This window comes from Topomyia yanbarensis, chromosome 2 (genome assembly GCF_030247195.1).
Source record: "Topomyia yanbarensis strain Yona2022 chromosome 2, ASM3024719v1, whole genome shotgun sequence".
Taxonomy (NCBI): domain Eukaryota; kingdom Metazoa; phylum Arthropoda; class Insecta; order Diptera; family Culicidae; genus Topomyia; species Topomyia yanbarensis.
Window position 1 is genome coordinate 319390500 of NC_080671.1, and position 22523 is coordinate 319413022.

The 22523-nt window shown below is 37.7% G+C and overlaps 2 protein-coding genes across 12 annotated transcripts in view; one reads left to right on the forward strand and one right to left on the reverse strand.

Annotated features, from left to right (window-relative positions):
* LOC131683731 (flotillin-2) overlaps window positions 1–21539 on the forward strand; it is a 503804-nt gene extending 482265 nt beyond the window's left edge. For 7 of the 11 annotated variants that reach the window (XM_058965979.1, XM_058965974.1, XM_058965975.1 and 4 more), the window contains 4 exons: window positions 11115–11331; window positions 11395–11530; window positions 11592–11990; window positions 12054–21539. In XM_058965979.1, coding sequence (XP_058821962.1) covers window positions 11115–11331; window positions 11395–11530; window positions 11592–11990; window positions 12054–12233 — 932 coding nt within the window. In that variant the 3' untranslated portion in view covers window positions 12234–21539. Of the gene's footprint in view, window positions 1–8697; window positions 9999–10915; window positions 11019–11114; window positions 11332–11394; window positions 11531–11591; window positions 11991–12053 lie in introns of those variants that run through there. The other 4 variants (XM_058965980.1, XM_058965984.1, XM_058965982.1 and 1 more) reach the window with 2 other exon arrangements.
* Window positions 1–22523, reverse strand: part of LOC131683723 (glucose dehydrogenase [FAD, quinone]) — a 107988-nt gene that overhangs the window by 62632 nt on the left and 22833 nt on the right. The window lies entirely within an intron of this gene.

A 22523-nucleotide genomic window follows, 5' to 3' on the forward strand; every position in this document is an offset into this window, starting at 1 on the left:
ACTATCATGTTTAAAAACACCGACTGCAGTCGGCACTGGGGAAGGGCATCGTGTAGTTGATCTCCTTCTGTTCGTCGATCGGAATTTTTTTGTTTGCTGGTTCGCAAGTTGTAGTGGTGAAATCGGTGTTCCTATCAGCCACAGAGGTGAATTCACTATCAACGGGTTAGGGTATGACGGCCCGGACAGTTCCTTCATCCTGCTGTACTTGCGTTGGAAGGAATACTACACTTTCCTCTCTTCCAAACCGATCTATCTCGTGGTCAGTGTTCGTGGGTTGTCTTCGGTATCCAAACAATGATGAAAATGAGAATTATCGTAAAGGCTGGCTAGGAGGCGTCTCGGTAATCTCAATTCCATCGTCTGAATAATCCATAGTTTCGTTGATGGTAGTGGCAGCGGTTCTTTTTGATGGTGGGCTTAAGTTATCCGGTGAGGTTGTCGTGGGTTTGCTGAACGGGGTATGTTGTTTCTGCGGTCTTGTTCGTTTTGAGTCCGTATTTATCGCTGGTGAGTTGTTCCCGGATCTCGTTACAGGCCAGATTGGCTGGTTCGTTTGCTTCTGTTCTTTGTTGTGCTGTGGCTTTTCTTGACTAACGGAATGTTGCTTCATCTGATGGATGTACGCCATCATTTGCTCGATTTTTTCGCGTTTGGCCTCCACCAGAAGTTTTGCGATCTGCTCATCCTTCCTCGTCATTGTTAGCTCTAATTCTTTCAGCAGACTAAGGGACCATTCATAAATTACGCAACGCAAAAATTGCCCAAAATTGACTCCCCCCTCCCCCCATGTAACAAATTGTCACAAATTTCTCCATCCCCCCCTCCCCTATTACGTAACAAATTCCTAGAAAAAAAATTTTTTTCTTCGGTGAAAACATGTTACGTAACGATCTAGCTAACTCCCCCTCCCCCCTATGTCACAACATGTCACAACTTGTTGTACCCCCTCCCCCCCCTAAAAGCGTTACGTAATTTATGAATGGTCCCTAAGGATATCATTCGGTTGTGCTGTGGCCTGAGCATAGCTGCCTTTACTTAGATGTTCAGCTCGTTAGCGTGCTTCCGGAAATGTTAGATTGCCCCGTACTCTTATTTTTATGACCTCCATTTCTTTTTTATAAACAGGACATTCGCGGCTAGTTGGTTGGTTTTTTTTATTTCGATTATAGAGGTTTTACCCTTAAAGTCATTCGCCTCTTCGGGTTAGAGAAATCTCTTATGAAAAATTTCTAACCCTATGTGCGGGGTCGGGACTCGAACCCAGGTGCGCTGCGTACAAGGCAATCGATTTATCAACTACGCTACGCCCACCCCCCTAGTTGGTTGGTGATCGCCTTCACAATTCCGACAGTACGCAGTTTCTTTGCATTTTTCTTCGCCGTCTTGATCGCTCGAGCAGTTAAAACATCGCTGGGAACCAGGACATCGAACGCGTGTATGATTGTAGTTGAAGCATCCGTAACAGAGCATCGGGTTCGGAAAGTATGGGCGGGTAGGAACGTGAAGCAAACCGATCTTCATGTATTCCGGGTATGTGGACTTGCAGAAGGTCAAGATTAGCGCTTGCGTATTCACTCTTTTTTCGGCTTTCTTTCGTGTAATTCGCTGTACACGAATCACTCCCTGGCTTATGATTTCCTGTGAAACATTCTGCTCTTCCATATGAATCAAATCGTAGCAGGAAATTATGCATCTGCTTACGTTCAGATTCGGATGGGCTTTAACCACTACTTCAGTGCCGCCAATGAGCTGGTTGCAACTTAGCAACTTGGGCAGGGTTCCGAACTCTAAGGGTATACCGTGTCCCTTGAGCTTCGGTATTCGCACCTTCGATTGGGCCTCCAGCGACAACCTCAACCGATTTGCAAATAATGAAGGGGTTGCTTGGCAAAGGTACACCATCTTTACCTGTCAGCTGCAGGAGCGTCAATTTACCGAATTTGTTCATCGGATCCATGTATTCCAGCAATCTTCTTTTACTTGACCCTCCCGGGTCACCGCTACTAGAGGCCGCCATCTTGGATTACACCACCAGACGTTAGAAACTGCTATGCGGTACGGTCACCCGATACCAGCCCCAAATGGACAAAAAAGGTGAAGAAAAGGAAAGATCTTACCTTATTTGCCCCTTCAACGTCGACTTTTTCGAAGTGTTCCCACACTTTTAGTACACACTGTAAGTGAGCAGTGTCGCTATTGCTTGTTTTCCTTTTCTACACAGCCAAAAGAAGCGAACTTTATGGCTTTCGCCAAGAAAAAACGCACTTGATGAACTTCGCCCTTTTTATTGTCCCAACTTTTTTGACACGCACTGTAACGTCCAAATTTTTTGATCCGCACTGTACTAGACTTAAATACCACCACATCACAAGGCAAGTGAATGAAACGGCCGGGCAGCCACGCGGATAGGCACGGCTGCTTGTTTAGGGGAATTGTGGGAAAAACTGACACTGTGGGTAAATTCTACACTCACAACTTTCCCTAGAAATCAATTTTTTATTTATTTTATAGTGACACTTTATTATTAGTACGTTTATGTAGAGCATTTGAAGATAAATTGGATTTACGTTAGTACGCCGAATGTCATAAAAAACAAAACATACGACAGCAGCGTTCATACTTGGATGTAAAATGTTGGCAGATTTTAAGGTTTTTACCAAACAAAAGCCACATTTTTCAGTTCCTATTATTTTCGGCCTTTCCTATGATCAACTGGGTGCATTGAAGACGAGTTTGAGAAATTCAATATTTTTAATTGCTTTTAAAAAAATGTACACTGTTAGGGTAAAACCGACACGCTGTTAAGAAGGTTGTGTTTACATGCGGTTCATTACAAAAGGCTGGAGATATTTGTGACACTTCAATTACACTATTAGCACACTATAGCAATAGCAGAAATACACAGAAATACTTTTATTGCGTTTATTTCTTATAAGTTTCTTTAAAAATCAAAAATTGGAATTTTTGCTTATCGGATTCTATCGAAGATTTTGCTATTTCTGCTAAAAGCTTATCAAACCGAAGTTCTAGTGTTCTCTTGGTTTGTCATAGACGAACTTTATCACAAAGAGACAATGATCATTTGTATACCCCGGTAGATCGTTGATGATCAGAGTCCGAAAAATGAAGTCTGAAAAAGGTAGTTTTACTAAGAAGTGTGTGTCATTTATAAGTGAATGAATCCGATTAGCAGAATGTAGAACGCTTGCAAATCTTCTCTTATGAAATAAAATGACACTGAAAGTTGCAATGATGTGCGTAAGCATTATTTGAAAATACCTTTATCAAGAAATAATCCCATAGCATAAAATACTCTTGTTTATAGCACTACGCTTTTGAATTCTTTTCCCCTCACTACATGATGAAGCTACAAAAAGCACATATTTGCATCACACATTCACACACTTTATTACTCGCGCATATATCACATTTAAAAAAAAATGGAGAGAAAATAAATTAAAGGGGGTGTTAGTCTTACCTCTATGGGGTGTCGGTTTTACCCGCAGTACCTAAAAAGTCACTTTGTTTTCCAAGTTTTGCAATTAATAATTTTTAATAAAATTCATTTTTTGAAGCGCTAACAAAATTAAGCCTCGTTAAGAATTTTCTGAAGAAGAATTCTGCGTAGAAATTATAATTTTATCGGTTTTGTGGCAACCCAGAAAAAGTGTTAAGCTTAAGGTGTCGGTTTTAACCATAATTCCCCTACCTATATCACCGCGTGGGCAAAACTAAAACTTTTTCAGCCGTTTCTTAACCGATTTACACCAATCTTTCACTGTTTACCACTGGAAAAGCACTTCACTCGTGTTTTCGTCGAAAAATAAACCGCGAATTTCACGAAAAACAACGAAATAACACGGTGTGAAATTTGCGAATGCGCGTTGGTAGTACCGTACGGAACGGTGTTTCCAACTCAGTTCTGATTATAATTGATGACGGCTATAATTTCTGAAAGAACAAATTCTTATATTTTCTCAAAAAATAGCCAAGAGTACGTAGAACTACAGAAATTTCATTTATTTGGAAAATAACTGCAAATTCAAAGCTATGACCTATACCTTTTTATGTACCAATCGATTGTAATTGATTCCGGCTACAATTTCTGAAAGATCAACTTTTATAGTTCCTCAAAAAATAGACAAAAATACGTTAAAGTACAAAAATTTCATTTTTTTGGTAAATAACATCAAATTCAAAGCAATGATCTTTCTTTTTATGTATCAATCGATTGTAATTGATTTCGACTACGATTTCAGAAAAAAAAACAATTTTTATTTTTTCTAAAAAAATAGAGAAAAATATGTAGAACTAGAGAAATTTCATTTAGGTCGTAAATGTCGTCGAATTCAAAGGGATGACCTATACCTTTATATGTACCAATCGATTGTAATTGATATTGGCTACAAAGTCTGAAAGAACAATTTTTTATATTTTCTCAAAAATAGATAAAAATACCTAGAATTAAACATTTAGTTGGCAAATCTCGCGGAATTCAAAGGGACCTATACTTTTTATGTACTAATCGGTTATATTTGAATGCAGCTAAAATTGCTGAAAGAACAAATTCTTATATTTTCTCAAAAAATAGACAAAAATACGTAGAACTACAGAAATTTCATGTAGTTGGTAAATCATTTCTTTTAGATATTGTAGTCGAAAGCAATTACAATCGATTGGTACATAGAAAAGTATAGGTCATCACTATGAATTTGAAGCTATTTGCCAACCAAATGAAATTTCTGTAGTTCTATGTACTTTTTTATTGTTTGAGAAAATATAAGAATTTGTTTTTTCAGAAATTGTAGCCGTCAATTACAATCGATTGGTATCCAAAAAAGTATAGGTCATCATTTTGAATTTAAAGTTATATGACAAGTATTTTAAAAATTCGGAACTTCTTCGTATTTATTGAATTTTTTATATTACACATTATTATTTTGTAACTTACATACAATATTGCATTTCTCCACGTTTGTAGGAAGATATTGATATAATAATATCCATATGTATACATATAAATATATTGCATTTCAAACCGTAAAACTAAGGGCGGTGGTCAGCTATTTTCATCCGCGTCCCTTATCACCGATTTTATAAGGTGCTATCTTTGAAAATGAACCACCTTGGTTATGCAACTAATTTTTCCGATCTTATGTTATTGCAAATAATTAAGTAGTCTTCATTTTATTGTATTGAGAATTGCGCATATTCTGTCGCATGTAATTTTAAATGTTCTTTGATTTGATGGCATTGTAAGGGAACACGTAACCGCCGGTTCATGCTAATCGAGCTGACATTTCTTTGGACTGATAAAACTAATTTCTTTGTTTGTTCAGTGCGTATTTGACCAACCAGGAAACTAATCCACTGGGTATTGTGTGTGTGGAATACGCATGAACTTGCCTGAGTGAAATGATGACTGTTGAATCATATATGAGGGTTGAGAATTGACAGTTCGCGAGAAGAATCAGAAGTCAGTTACTAATTTGCAGCAGTCATATTAGCACGAAGAATATATGCTTCAGTTTCATATTCATTGGCTTACTTTTAGCCCAATAAATCAAATTAAATTAATTGTTCTCATTATATTGAATACTTTCATTTGCTTTGAAGTAGTGCATGCACTGTATTGTTGATTATCACGTTGACCATATTTCTTCATCAAAATATTCTAGCTTGATTATTGACGTAAAAGGTGACAGGTTAGTTTCTTTTCGTTATTATTGTTTCCAATCTTGTTCTAGTGATTAGTGTAAAAATTTGCGTCATCGATTATATATTCGACATAAAAAGCTGGTCGTTTCAGGTATTTCGGTAGTGCTTATTTTATACCGTCTTTAAGCACTAACGGTCTTAGTTCAGTGAGCCATCTACGCGATCTCCGGAGGAGTAACATCACGTGCGAATAACACTCGGTACCTTATTCAATTGTTCGCGGAGAAAGAAATAAATATATTTTATTTGCTACATAAATACCAAATTTATAAATAGTGTTTGTATTTCAGACGCTTTTCATAATATTAAATTCTATTTGGAATATCGTGTTTCGCAAGAATAAAGAAACAAGGAATAATAAAATTGTTCACACTGTATTAAACATTAGCAACACTCCCGACTGTCGGCAGTCCGACGCTGAAGTTGTTTATTTTACAAACCGGGCATCTCCAAATTAATCCAACAAACATAAATCTATCAAATTCTCGGCAGCCGGCTGCCCAGAGCAAAAAATACATGATAACACTTCTTAGAGTTGCATAGATCGTATCACTTATCAAGGTGAATCCAGGTTTGTGTAACTCTTTACCCCATTCTACTACTTTCTTTCGTGTAATTCGCTGTACACGAATCACTCCCTGGCTTATGATTTCCTGTGAAACATTCTGCTCTTCCATATGAATCAAATCGTAGCAGGAAATTATGCATCTGCTTACGTTCAGATTCGGATGGGCTTTAACCACTACTTCAGTGCCGCCAATGAGCTGGTTCATTTTCTGCAACTTAGCAACTTGGGCAGGGTTCCGAACTCTAAGGGTATACCGTGTCCCTTGAGCTTCGGTATTCGCACCTTCGATTGGGCCTCCAGCGATAACCTCAACCGATTTGCAAATAATGAAGGGGTTGCTTGGCAAAGGTACACCATCTTTACCTGTCAGCTGCAGGAGCGTCAATTTACCGAATTCGTTCATCGGATCCATGTATTCCAGCAATCTTCTTTTACTTGACCTTGACTTTACTTGTATACATGATAACACTTCTTAGAGTTGCATAGATCGTATCACTTATCAAGGTGAATCCAGGTTTGTGTGACTCTTTACCCCATTCTACTAACAAAAACTCCTTCCCGTGGCAAACGTGGAGATGCAGAGGTATACACGGTCTCCATAACAACGTTTGCTACACTAACATTCCTTACCTTCCCCGATGACTGTAAAGACGTGGCCGGCGCCGTTATTGCCATTTGAACGTGTAGAACTCTCGAAACGTGCACATTGAGGATGGATAGCTACTCCCAGGCCCCATTTGTTGATTCTCTGTGCAATTTCGCTTGTTCTGGTCAACCACGAAGTAGCAACTACGAATTGTACGGTCATCATGCTCATGCTCAAGCTCATGTATTTCAAACCGTAAAAATAAGTAAGGCGCAAAAAAATTAAACAACCGTGTGCCACGCGCATTGTGAAAATCATATCGCCTAAAACCTCAAAAAAATATAGTTTTTTTTAAATATCTGCTATCTATTGCATACATTACAAATCTAGAAGCTCTAAGGATTTCATTGCTGTAAGCAACATTGAAATTTATTGAGAAACTACCGAGATACGATTGTTTGAACAGAAAAGCTCATTTTGTCAGTACTGACATTCAGTTATTGTTTTCACAATAACTTCGGATATACAACTTTGTTTTTCATTATATTATGATCACCATTTTTGTAAAAGATATTTTATACCTATCCAAAAGTGAAGAAAAATTTGAAATCGATGAAAAAATAGCTAAGATATGGCAAGTCATTTTTTTCGCTGACTTTGTTTTACTCTTTTTGCTCTATTGTTCTATTTTTTTTAATGCGACGTATTAACAAAAGACATGCTTCTCTATTGTTGAAGAGGGATTTAAAATCGATTAAGGAAAAACTGAGATATGACCGGTCAAAATAAGCGTTTCCATATTTTTGACCCCTTGGTATTCCGAGTGTTAATGGGTTATATACAAAGTTGTGACGAAAAATTGAGCTAAGTTCGTGATTTTTTTAAAGTGCTGTATGCAAATTTTATTTGAAAAAGCGAAAAACAGTTCATTGGTAGTACTATCGAAGTTCGAAAAAACAAGTTGAATTAAAAAAAAAAATTCAAGGTTGGCGGAAATATGGCCTATCCCCCGAAGCGTGTTATTTTTGCAGTGGTTTGCGGTGAACGCTCTCCAAGCCGAACCGCTCAACTGAAATCAAAAAAATAAAAAGATTATTGAAGAAAAATGTATTGTGGTGTACTTGAACGGATCGATTTCCCAATAAAAAAAATTTTTCTTGCAAAAAAAAACACGCAGGCCCAAAAATTGAGTTTTGTGATGCTCAAAATTTTAATCAAAAAGCCATTGCAAAGAATCTAAAATTTTTTGATGAAAAAGGAACCATTCAAGTACACGAGAAATCAACAAAAACTTTATGAAAATCGGATGAATGGTTTTTGAGATATCACGTTCAGCGCAACGGTACTTTTCAAAAAAACTTAGTTCCGAGATAATTGCGTTTAAAGTTTTGTGTTACCTTCATTCGCAGAAGAACCTACGCACTGCGAACGGCTGTAGTTTGAAATCTGGTGCTCCGATCTTGATGAAATTTCGCACAGATATTTTCAAAAGCATGTACTTTCAGAATGTTCAATGATTTTTTTTCGATTCGATCGCCAACTTTGTATATAACCCCTTAATGTGATGTCTTTTCAGTTGAAATGTTCGTGTCGTTAAACTCAAGCACATTCGTCATTTACTCTTTTATCCTTTCTACATTTGAGAACAAAACCATTTATTGTAAATAAATTTGAACGGGACTGACAGGGCCCTAGCGTGGTCGTCTGATGCCTTTGGTTAAGGTTGAACAGAGAATGGGCAAAAATCGAAAACGAAAAAAAGCAGTTCTTTCCACACCGTGTGTTAGATCTTCATAAAAATAAATCAGCAGCACTGTAACAACAATCTACATAAGCTAATTGATTTTTATGAAGATCTAACACACGGTGTTGCAAAAAACTGTTTTTTTTTTCGTTTTCGATTTTTGCCCATTCTCTGTCCAACCTTAAGTACTAGTTTTGTACCCCTTTGTTGTTTACAGTGACTTTCGTGTTAAGTTCGACTTTTAGGCAATAATGGCACTTATTCTGACTTATTTTATGACATTCCATTTGTTTTACAAAGCATATCAAGATTTCAGCGCCCCATATGATTGGCGCCTTTGGCGGGGGTCAACCGCACCCTAGGGCCTGGTTGCAATACTTATCGAAGCGATTCCAAACTTTTGACGGGTAGTGTAGTTAAAATGATAGGGCCTACTACTTTCTCGAATACACCATATTTCTATCAAGCTTTATTGAAAAGTTGATAACAGCGCAGACTAGAATTGCGAACTTAAGAGAAGAGACGACAACAGGCTTCTTGCTCTTCTTAATTTTATCTACCAGGCCCTGTCTTAATTCCAAAGACAACAAGCATCCATCGTTGCCAGATTGAAAATAATTGTACCTCAAATATCAACCCTCTGTCAAGAATTCACAATACTAGCTGCATTTAAAAATTGAATTTTATGTTTATTCGTGTTTCTCTTAACAATACACGTAGTTATTCGTCATTCAGGGTATTTATTCAATTTGCATGAAATGTTCATGTGTATGAAAAGTAGCCAAAATAAATTCAGCAGCACTGTTTTTCATCCCGTTTAAAAATATTATGAACGCTCTTGACTGGCAAAACGACCAATCAAAAGCTGGTTCAATATTGAGGTTAGGACTGGATCAAATTGGCTACGCGATTGTCTTCTCTTCTCTTAGTTGCGAACTAGTATGATGAAACCAAATAAAGCGCTAGGTGCCATACAGAAACTTTTCCGAAGACACCATAAGTCCATAACGATACCAGGTTTTTTTTCATTTACCGATCCGTTTTTCTCTAGATCCCATATTTCGCGGTCAACTTTCAATGTAGAAACATGACACTTTCACTGGAATTTTCGAAAAAATGCGCGAAGCATTATTCATTCGTGCAGGAAATATATATTAGATAGAAAATAGCCATAATTGGTGCTAGTTACAGACGAGATGCAATCGAAACAACAAAAAAAACAAATTTATCTAAGAAACGCGAGTTTAGTTGCACCACATGTACCAAAGGGTGATGCTTAGGTGCATAAAAACGTCGAATGTAGTCTTGTTCCCAGAAATGCCAGAATCGAAATTCTTTAACTTTTTTATGGTTGGGAAGTTGTCGAGTACCGACCAAAGGTAAATACACTCAGGTTTTTTTTTACGCGGGGGATACGAGCCGCGTAAATGAAAACCGCGTAAATGAAAACCGCGTAAATTTCAAAATCCGCGTAAATGAAAACCGCGTAAATTTCGAAATCCGCGTAAATGAAAACCGCGTAAATTTCAAAATCCGCGTAAATGAAAACCGCGTAAATTTCAAAATCCGCGTAAATGAAAACCGCGTAAATTTCAAAATCCGCGTAAATGAAGACCACTTAAATTTAAGAATCCGCGATAAAGGGAACCTCATTGATGAGTACCGCGTAAATTCCAAAATCCGCGTAAATGAAAACCGCGTAAATTTCAAAAACCGCGTAAATGAAAACCGCGTAAATTTCAAAAACCGCGTAAATGAAAACCGCGTAAATTTCAAAATCCGCGTAAATGAAAACCGCGTAAATTTCAAAATCCGCGTAAAAAAAAACCGCGTAAAAAATACCGCGCAAAAAAAACCGCGTAAAAAAAACTTGAGTGTAATCAATTACAAACACAATACGTAGATAATACATACACCGATAAGCAATGAACGACATTAAGGTTATAAGCGTGCAAAAATTTTCTCAAGTTAGAAGATCAATAACTAATCATATACGAAATGTATATTTCTTTAGAAAAAATTGTCGCAAAGAATATCAAAATTTTAAAAATAGCATGTTTAGATTGCACCAAAATATCACCTTCTATTGTCCAATGCAGTGGACACGTTGAAAAGCTTATTCAATGCAGTTCATTTCGCCGTTGGCATTGATTAGATAACTTAATACCACCGGCTGCGTTCGATGGGAACATAGTGTTCCGACTCTTATGCAACTGTTGGCAATACTGTGAAACGGGAAATGAATTATTCGTTCCTCGTATGCACAGAGATAGATAAAATCTTCTTTTTGTACAAGTCATACAAGGTGGTCATTCCTGTTCGCGAAAAATGTCGTACGTTTGGATGGGCACGTTGAAACTAGCCTTGATAATTAGTGGTACCTGTATGGTCATCAAAAGGTAATAAGAGTGCACCTTCAGTTGCACAAGCGAGTTTGGGAAAGGTCGCTTATGATATAATCAAATAGATATATTCTTTTTTTCTTCTTGCTACAGGAACTCTTACAGTCGAAGAAGTGTACAAAGACCGCGACCAGTTCGCCGCACTGGTTCGCGAGGTCGCAGCACCTGATGTTGGCCGCATGGGCATCGAAATCCTGTCGTTCACCATCAAAGACGTGTACGACGATGTGCAGTATTTGCAGTCATTGGGCAAGGCACAGACGGCCAACGTCAAACGGGACGCAGACGCCGGTGTGGCTGAAGCTAACAGGTGAGCCGTTTTCACTGTTGACGAAATTTGTTTAAATAAATTTCAAAAATAAAAATTCTGCAGAGATGCTGGAATCCGGGAGGCTGAATGCGAAAAAAGTGCAATGGATGTTAAGTATTCTACGGATACAAAAATTGAGGACAATGCCCGAATGTACAAACTTCAGAAGGCAAATTTTGACCAAGAAATCAACACTGCGGTAAGAGAAAAAAAATTGGCTGAAATCGAAGAGAATTGTATTTTTTTGTTTACGATTACAGAAAGCTGAATCCCAGCTTGCATATGAACTGCAGGCAGCTAAAATTCGTCAGAGGATTCGTAACGAAGAAATTCAGATCGATATCGTTGAACGCCGTAAACAGATTGAGATCGAGACACAGGAGATCGCGCGAAAAGATTGTGAACTTTCGGCCACGGTGAAGCTTCCGGCAGAAGCGGAAAGCTACCGTGTTCAGATGATTGCAGAAGGTAAACGCACTCAAACGGTCGCTGTTGCGCAGGCTGAAGCAGAACGAATCAAGAAAATCGGTGCTGCCGAAGCACACGCAATCGAAATGATAGGCAAGGCGGAAGCCGAGCGGATGCGAATGAAAGCCAATGTTTACAAACAGTACGGAGATGCTGCCATTATGAATATAGTTCTCGAGTCACTGCCAAAGGTATGGTTCCTAGGGATGTTGTCAACATATAACAGATTGTTACTGACTATATTTTTTTTGTAGATCGCCGCCGAAATAGCAGCTCCACTAGCGAAAACCGATGAGATTGTGCTGATCGGAGGTAACGACAACACCACCGCCGATGTGACGCGTCTCGTCGGTCAACTTCCACCAGCAATCAACGCCCTCACTGGAGTGGACCTGTCCAAGGTCTTAGGTAAAATTCCCGGAGCAAAAGCATAATAAACCCGAACCCATAACGAAATCGAACGACCGTTGAGCCAGAAGATGTTCTAGCGAATCCTTTGAATGACCTTATTTAATTGTGATGTTTTTACATTTTAGCACAGTTTTTTTGTTAGGATTTTTCGTTTCTTACTAGAAGAATATGATGCCACATTTTTGGCTCCATTATTTTAAATTATTCTCCGAAACAATACCACGCTTAACCCTTCGCATCATCCTAAATTTAAAGTTCAATAATTAAACATTACCACATATCTGGACAATTTGAGTCAATCAGTACATTCTATCAAATCTATCAGATTATTAAGCATTAAACTCAACGGTCCATAAAATATACCTTATTTGATGAAACCCAGTTGCACTCACAACCCTATGCGCCCAGTCAGACGGAAATGACGGAGATTCAATTATTATCCTCTGGTCTTACAGTTGTGGTGGAAACTAAAAAAACGAAACGTTTCCATTTACGAATAGTTTTATCAAGTCAATGTGTTTGGAAACTAGAATCGAAATAATACTGCCACTGTATAGAACAGAAAGTATGAAAGGCCAATTGTATGATTTTAGATTGTAGTTCGACCTTATGTTTCGATTTTTTGTATGAATATTAATGTTGTTGACTATTTCTGTCCGAAGTTTATTCAGAATACATAATTTCTATTGATATCTATATATAATATGTTTATGGTTTACTGAAGGTCTAATATGGCAACATGTAAAATAGTTTACTATCTAAAATTAATAACTTGTCAATAATTTAACATTGCTAGTGGGACAGCTATGCGTATCAGGGCGATATAGCCATCTTTGTGACCGTTGGGGATTCTGAATCATGACCGAATCTAGTTTGAATTTCCGGATTACTCAAGCTGGTTGGACTGCAGATGAACGTGACAAGTCAATCCGAAAGACTAGTTTGGAATAGTGTATTCTTTTTACAGCCTTGGGGGATAAAATTCGGACGAAATATGCAGATGGTGCATGATCTGTAAAATCACCAGTGCTTATCAATGTTGAAGAAATGCGAATTTTGAAGTGGATAGCTAGTCGCATTTTCTAGAAAGCGTAAACTAGTGCTACTACACCTTCTATTGATGTCTATTTTTATAGATCAAATTTCAACATTCGAAATCGTAAGTAATCGCATGTCAACATTCTCGTGGTAGGGTTCGACTCTAAAGGGGGCACAGTGGGGCAGGATGCTACTTTCACTTAACAAAATTTCTAGCGTCTGCTTATGTATCCTGGAGATTTTGTGTTTTCGGGAAGGTATATTGGATAAAATTCAGCATTTTGTTGAGAACTTCTTCTTGTTCTAAATAAGCAAAAACTGATCTAGATCATCTCTATCCTAGCATACTAGCAAAAAAATCTTTTGGAAAGCCGTTCGTTTTGGCATCTTCGACATAAGATTGGAAGGTGTTTATTCTCTATAATCTTTGCAGATGGCGCTATATGGCATCATATGAAGCATACTCCTATAAACTATAATTTCATGTAAACATTTCTGTAAAAGTATATTTTATCGCCAAATCTTTATAAATATACAATTGAAAAGCCAGTCGAAAGGAGTTACTCGTTATATTTGGATATTTTCAGGAATCAGAATATATTGGCTCAATTGGCACGTTTCTCATATTATTCGGAGATTTGAACCTTGGCTTGTCGTCTCAACACTTTCCTGATGGGAAGGGAAAGGGAGGCGAAAGAAGAAAGGTAAATAAATGGAAAATGACTACACAATACAATCGCAACACAAAACAATAAACATCCTAGATTTTTCAATCTCGGAGGAATAGTTAATCCTACTGATAAAGCCGATAGCTCTTTACCACTCTGGTTTGGGAACAATAGCATATCCTTGAGTTGAGCCCCTGTACATAGGTTCATCTATGTGTTGAAAACCAAAAATCCGTATACGCAATGCATTACTGCAGGGCGTATCAAATGATATGAAGTTCCGTAACCGGATTCACAAAGATCACACGATATAACTCAGCACACTGAATAGTAGACATGTAATCATTTAGAATGTGATAATTGAGTTTGCAATGTCCAGTCAGTGCCCTGACTAGAACACTGCCATTGTTCTTGAAAAAATACAGCAAATTCTGAAGCTTTTGTTTGAAGTTTGCAAGCTACGCCAATGGTTGGCATGTTAGGATGCAGCCCAAGAGCGAATCTCGTGCTTTATCCAACTTATCGTCAGTGGTAAAACTGATTCTGCACCAACGAAGTCAGTTACAGCGCCCGTTCTAGCCAATTCGTCCACCCAATCAACTAAGTGCTTTTAGGGCCAGCCTATCAGAGCTAAAATATTTTTTCGCAGCAAATTCCCTTTCGAAGTGCCGATTGTACGCCACATAGAATCGCGAAGATTTCTGCTTGGAATACGGTACAGTATCTACCAAGCGAATAGGATTGGTCTAATCTCATTTCACGACAAAACACACCAACATAGGCTCGGCGGCCCTCCTCAAACAGAGAGAGAGAGAACCATCAGTGTAACAAGCTATTCTTCAAATTGTCCCTTCATACAGCCAGGCAGTCATTTCCCGAGGAAAGGAATTCTCACATTGAAAGTTTTCAAAGGAAAACTACGTCTGAGTGTAAGGTCACTGCGAACAAGTATATACTCATCTCAAGTAACTATTTGGGGCCCAGAATCTAGTAACTTCAAGACGGTATACACATGAAAGTGCTTCTTGTTTCGGAAACACATATAATGGTTTTATGTTCAAGAGAGCCTCTAGAGCAGCTATAATTGTTGTTTTGAACACAGCAATCATCACCATCAAGATCATCCATGGAAGATGGTTTAACTTTAATTGAATTATAGTGACTTCTTCCTTCTGCCACCATTGCCAGTATTTGTCTAACAATTTTGTAGACTTGGCTTTGAGTCCCCAAGATTTGCCGAAAGCCTGTCATCATTTGCCAAAGGCCACGTTAGCTTTCGTGAGTATGAAATCCAGGTGAGCTGAACAATTTAGACCAATTTTAGAGCAATATTTTTAAGTAAAGAATTACCTCAGCGTATTCAATTTGATCGGCGAAAAAATTTTCAGGGTCGAAGAACTGCAACGGACGAGCTCCAGTTGCAATCCTTCGTTGTGCGAAAACCATCATTGTTGTTTTATTTGAGTAAACTGATAGCCCAATATGAAGACACCATTGCTCAACAATACATTAGGCATGCTGCACCAAATCAAAAAAGATGTTAACGCAAATACCGGTAATCATTATATGATAATCATCGGTGAAACAATATGTCGGATTCCTAAACAAACCATCAGCGATAAGGTTCCACAGAAGTAGTAACAGCACACCACCTTGAGGACATCCACAGACACTCAGTTTCTCTATCTCTACTCGTCTTAACAATGAACACAGAGATGTCGGTTGTTAAGCATTGCGTGTATCCAGCTCGTGATATATGAAGGAACTCGTGCTGCTTCCAAATTGGATTCGAAAGACATGTTGTCAAAAGCATCTTCAATATCAAGAAAAACACCTAAACTTGATTGCTTTTGCGGAAAACTTTTTTCAATGTTGTATAGAACATTGTGTAACAGAGTGGTAGTAGACTGCCGCCGCTGATATGTATGTTGCATAGCGTGAAGCGGGTGCTTGCCCAAACTAACATTCCGAAAGTAGTGGTCGATTAAACGTTCCACTGATCTGAGAAGAAAGGATGTAAGACTGATCGGTCTAAAGCTCTTTGCCTCCTCATAAGTAACGCGATCACCTTTAGGAATGAATTTTAAAATTATTTTCCGCTACGCGAATGGAATATAACCTGTTGTAAAACTACAAGTAAAAACTTTTTTCAAGATATGCTTGAACTGTTCATATCTTCTTTGAAGTAGAACCGGAATGATTCCATCGTTTCCTGTAGACCTATACGGAGTAATTCTTTCAATCGCCTATTTGATCGATTCGATTGTCCCAATTCTACGAGCAAATGCCCAAGGATTGGAACTACCTGAAAAGAATTCAGGAGCAGTCGTCGGTGATGGCTACGTACAGCCTGGAAAGTGTGTGTCAAAAAGACAGTTGAATACTACATCTTTGTCAGATAAGTCAGACCATTGGCAATTCTAATAGAACTGATATGAAAGTCTTTCGATTTCGAAAGTAACCTATTTAATCTACTAGTCTCGTTGTGCAGATCGAAGGGCTTTTCGGTGTGGTATGCGAGCCAACTTAAATGCCTCCGACTCGTTCCTGCGTCTGCGATTCCGAGTTTTTCTACATAACTTTTTTAAATCGAACAAGTCGGTGTTCTATCACTCACGGAATATGTTTTATCTACGATCTCATCCAAGTCACTTGAAGATTCAATCGTTGGAAAATACACATGAAACCTAATCGCCAGTCTTCGTAGAGGTTCCCTTTCGTACATTTGGGATTACAATATGAGAGATGTCTTATAAAAGACGATGTACTTATGATCAGGTAACGACGGTTGGAGCTCGTTGGGTACGATAATACCATCAGAGCAAAGAGTTACATCTAACACCGCTTCCCTACTAAATTATGAAAATATTGGTCGATATTCTTCATTAAGTTTATGCAGATTTGTACTGCTTAAGTATTCCAACAATTCGGTGCCTCTCAAATTGATATTTGAGCTGCCCCAAGTTTTTTGGTGAGCATTCGGATCAATGCTGTTTATGAGTGTAAACCCATTTCTGTATGATGCAACCCTTTAGAAATCATCAGAAGAGTATAATTTATTATGCAGCAAATATGCCGAAAATGGACGTATTTCTTGTTTATGTTATCAATGGTCATATTGACCGTGACAGCACAAATATCGCGAGTTGTGAGGTCGGATATAAAACTTGCATCAATAGCACTATTCGCAAGTAGACATACACGAGGCATTTCACGTGCATTTATCATACCAGTTTTGTTGAAAGCTACAAAGACTAACCCCGTAGTTTTCCAACATAGGTGTTTCCTTTATGGAAATACAGTTCTTGAACCAAATCTAGGGAAACTTTTCGTTACTGCACAAGGCGAGATAGATTGATAGTTTGCTGTACGTTTATGCTGAAGATTAATTTTGCTACAGGGTCCGACACTCGAGGTTTTAATGGTCATTTGCCTCTTTTCGGGTTAGAAAAATATCTTTAGAAAAATTTCTAACTCCTTGTGTGGGGTTGGGAATCGAACCCCAGGTAAGCTGCGTACAAGGCAACTGATTTACCAACTACACTATGCCCGTGCTCTAATCAGCTCTCTATAAAGCATTTTACCAAAAATGAACGCAAAAAAATGATTTGTGATGCAATTCAAAAGAAGGGAGTCACGCTTGCCCGAAAGCGGTTAAATTCCGAACATCGTGTTTTCTGACGAGAATTTTTTTTCAAATTGAACAATTCGTAAACTCTCAAAATGATAGGGTTTACACCGTTCATATAAGAATTTGAAGTATCGGTTGCCCACCTGGAGGCTGCACCTGTCACAAATAATGGTTTGGGACGCTGTCTCCGCAGATGGGCGCTCTCTAATCGTATTTATCGACCTGGCGAAAAGTTAATGCGACATGTTATCGGGAGTATTCTGGAGGCCGTAAGCAGACAAATATTTCGGTCGTAATCCATGGACGTTTCAACAAGACTCGGCACCGTCTCACAAAGCACGAGGAATGGCTTTAAACGTTCCAAACATAATTTCGACCACATAATGGATCTCGAAATCACCAGATGCGAATGTGCAATTTTGGAAAGCAATACCCGAAGAAAAAAATAAACAGCGTCGAGAAGCAAAGGAAAGCTATAGTCCGTGAGTGAGCCAAAATACCGGCAAGTCACATTCAAGCATCTTGCAATTCGTTTTTTGTCCGTCTCAAAGCCATAGTCAAGACAAAAGAGGTGGTCATGTCGAGTAAAAGTAAATTATTGCTGAACTTTTGATTATTTCCACACATTCACTATAAAGTAAATAAAATTTGGTATGGACGGTTATCGATTTTTTTTTTGGTGAAAATTAAAACAAACTGCATTTTACCGGACGTTTCGACCTACTAACATGTTCAGTCATCCTCAGCGGCTTAATGCTAACAACGTCTATACAATGAACAATCACATTATCAACTAAGAAAACAAAGCAGTAAATAAAATATATTTTCCATGCCGCATTTACGGTCTTTTCAATTGGTTACACTTCGAGTGCCAGGCCCTGTACTCTAACTATACTCGATCAACTAGAATATACCAAATACGTTGGCTTATAACCGCCTATAGCGAACCCCGACATGAGAAGAAACAAACGATCCACTGTGTCCTCTAACATTCGTGTAGTACAGCAAGGGTAGGACCCACAACACTGTGCGACCAGCACATTTCAGTTCTGCCAGCCATTCAGTCATCGGTACGAAAAAACACCTTGACTTGTGGACACCAGTTTTCAGTCGTCTCTTACGCCGTGGGAGTAGGAACCCATTGGATCACTTCTTGATTGCGATACTTCAACCCGCCGGATACCACATTACTCTAAGTTGGTTTTGTCCACAGCCATATCTGTTTGTTAGTCGCCCTTCTCGACATAGGAACAGGAATCCACTGGATTATTCTTTCGCCAATTTTTTTCGAGAGATTTTAGTCCGCTAAATACCGGTGCGCCTTCCCGTTTTCTTCACAAGAAACATCGCAAATAATATCTAAGTCGCAGTTCTGCAACCTCGAACCGCTTCTCAAATCTTCTCTTTAAAATTTACCTGGCCGGTGATCCATTCAACGATGCCACATACGAATAGAGTTCCACCTTCGCAGTTCCTGTTTATTTGATAGTTTCTTAGGTATGCTTCTACTCATCATTATCCGTGTTCTAACCCTGTCAGTATTATTGCAAATTTCGAAATTTTCGGATTTCCATAGTAGCGACATCCGCTCTCCTTTATGCTCCAGTTTAATCTGTCGTGCACCCGCCATCAACACTTTTCACCAATAAATGAACGACCGAAAATAAAAGTTGGAAGGGCTCACCATACATTGTAAAATTTGTTTAATCCTATTGCAATGTAAAAATTCGCTATGAACTTCAACAAAGTCTCCATTGATCAGCTTCTGGAACGTCACTTTGTTCTGGTAGCATAGCTTTAATCAGTATTGGGAAACACCGGAGACATCTCCAGGGTGCAAGCATCATCAGTTCAAATACTCTTTCTAGTTCCCAATCAGAAATCTTCTTCCTTTTAGAGTTTTTTTTCTGTTGATTGTTTTGCATTTTGTCATATTGATCTTCTCTTTAAATGTGAATTCATAATGTTTATTTTAACTGGTTTATATATGTAATGCTTTATAGCACAATAAAAATCGCGAAAGAATTAAAAATTGTATGAACCTCGATTAAACCAAATATATAATCTGCACATTTGTATGCGAACAAAAACTAAATCCTGTTGTGTTCTGAGCGTATAACAAAAATAAACCAAAAACGTAAATGGTTTACGAATCGATCGAAATTTTAACTGTAGCTAACTAAATACTTTGATATCTCTGCAATGTTTTGATATTATAAGCATAAAATGAAATAATATGATGGGTGTTTTACAACACTTTACAAAGGCCACTGCTCCAGATAACTCAATCCACATCGCAAAACACAACAAAATTTCGACTACTCAAAGTAGGATAGAATTTTGAACTACGACTCAAGATCCAAAAACACACATTGCAACCTTTCGTCTACACTCTTCTATTAAAAACATTTCAGTTACATTATATTATGTTCCGTAATTTGACCGCGTCTCATGTGGAGCTATCCTCCAAGCCAACAATTTTTCCTATTCCTATTGAAGCGTTGTAACACATCGTAAGATAACAAATCTTCCTCTATGTACATTATAGTTTAGCTGAAAATTTATCGATGTACCAATGATACGTTAGTATAAATCAGAAAATGAAACAAATAGCACTCCTCCACTAAAACCTACATATGTACTAGACTTTAAAATAATTAGACCGCCGCACGCTTAAACTAACGCTAGCGAAACAAAAAAAAGTAAAGACCCCCACGAATGCTTTGACCGTTTAGCAACAATCTAAAACAATGACCTAACTCAAGCTGCATTTCTGTTAAATATGGTAACCATCAAAATACAAGCCTTGCCTTTCTAATAGAACACCCGTTGTATTATAGAGAGTGTAGAAATTTAAACGGCGATTTAACTTGCTGCCACTTTGTTCTGCTTGTGGCATACTTGGCTAGAACAATACATCTGTATATTTCTTCAGAGGAGCAACATGAGGTGGCATATTCACTTACACCCGCATAGATTGTCAGCCATGCCACGCAAAACCTCTAGAATCGTACAAATTCCTCAAAGTAAACATCTAGTAAAACTGTTATCATTCCCGCTGCAGAATAAATAAAGTATCAAAATTATAATAAAATCTAGTGCAAATTCACAACAAAACCGACGATACAACTAGAAATGAGGAAAATACTAAAGGGAAAACAAACCTAGCTGCAGATACAAAATGTATATTTTTATACTCCTTATATATTGAGCTAGATGAAAAAAAAATCAATATACAAAAAAATGATATTAAAATCATATATTTGAAGTCGTATAGGTATAGAGCGTATTCTAGCGAAAGAAACGGCAAAAGGTGTCTGATGGTCGAAACCAGTTGGCTTCGCTACTAATTCAACCAAATAGTAAACTATTCTTTCGCGTTCCTCACTCGAAGGCTTTTCTTAGAAAATAACCTATGTACTAACAAACGATTTACTTATGATTTCAATAAACAAAATGTACTATATAAACCGAATGTTACTATATTTCTAACTCACCTTAGTTACAACTAACACCAACTTTATTCGGTATTATAAGTTTAAATATACAACAGGATGGCGGATTCTTATCCTTGACAGCATTTGAACAAAAGTTAACCTTTTTATAATACGTATATTAAAAACCCAGCGGAACCAGACTAAAACATATTAGATCCTTCAAACGAACAAAAAAAATAAAATCGTTAAAGAATCATACACAAGATAAGCTAAATTTTCCCAAAATTGTAACAATGTTTTCCGAGAAGCGTGTGTATATGTGTATTTAGTTACAAAGCAATCGAGCAGCACAGCTCTACAAGTCAACTCACATGCAGTTTAGCGAAATTATTTCCGACCAAAATGAGTGTATGTTATCACAGACATCAGCAACCAGTGTTTAGTTTTTTAAGAGTAAGAGTTAATGATGTAAAAGAAAAAAACATTTAGTACATACATATATGCCGACAACGTGTAACACTCTGATGATTTGAATAAAGAAGTATGTAAATGATAGCAGAGTAAAAGAAATAAATTTTCTTCGAAAGTACAGCGGGATGTTTCTTCAATACAAAAAAAAACACTAACATGAATGCGCTCAGTTCGGATTGAACCTCCCTGATCCAATAGGGTTGTAAAACTAATTCAGCCTAACGAAATAATTAATTTTTCTAACATTTCTGGGCCCCTGTGCCAAATTTTTAAAAGAAACGAAAACTTCTCTCCATCCGAAAATTCATTTGATTGTAGCAACTCATACGATGTTTTATCCAAATGCACAGTGGGGCCGGGCCGGACAAAACCCCCAAATTTCATTTTCGATTTGCATACCTTTTATATTTTTTTTTCCAAAATGTACCATACCTAAAGCTGTATTCGCCAAATTTTTGAGTCAATCGATTGAAAAATACAAGTGCTACATTTTTTTTAACCGTGCAAGGTCTTGTAAATCTGCAAGAATTTGAGTGACAAAAAGTTTTAGTTCGTTCTAATTCATCTCGCTTTAATAGGTACTACAACGATAATTTAACAACGCATATAAGCGTTTCTAATAGAAAATCATCTCAGAAATTCAATGGTGTATTCCGATTTGAGAAATAATGAGTATTTAAAAAGATACCAATGAAATCAATATAACTATGTTATTTAACGTGGACTTATTTACATTTAGAGTGTCATCTCTTTATCGGTAAAAGCGTGTTGAAGGATCTCATCTAGTACAACTTACGTAAAATTTTATCAAGTTTTCAAAAATCATAGTGTCACCTTGCGCCGTTTTGCGCCGAAGTTTCATATTTGGTGATTTGTGAAATTGGTTTTTCATGGAGATGAGTGGTATTTTTTTAGTTTTGCATTATTATTCACCAGTGGATTTCATTTTCTGAACGCTGTCTGTAAATTCAGGGTTTGGGGCGATTTCCTTGAGACGAATTTCGCGTCAAATCGTATTCAGAGTTGGGAGCACCCTCTCAGATTCTAATGAAACTTTCTGTACATGAA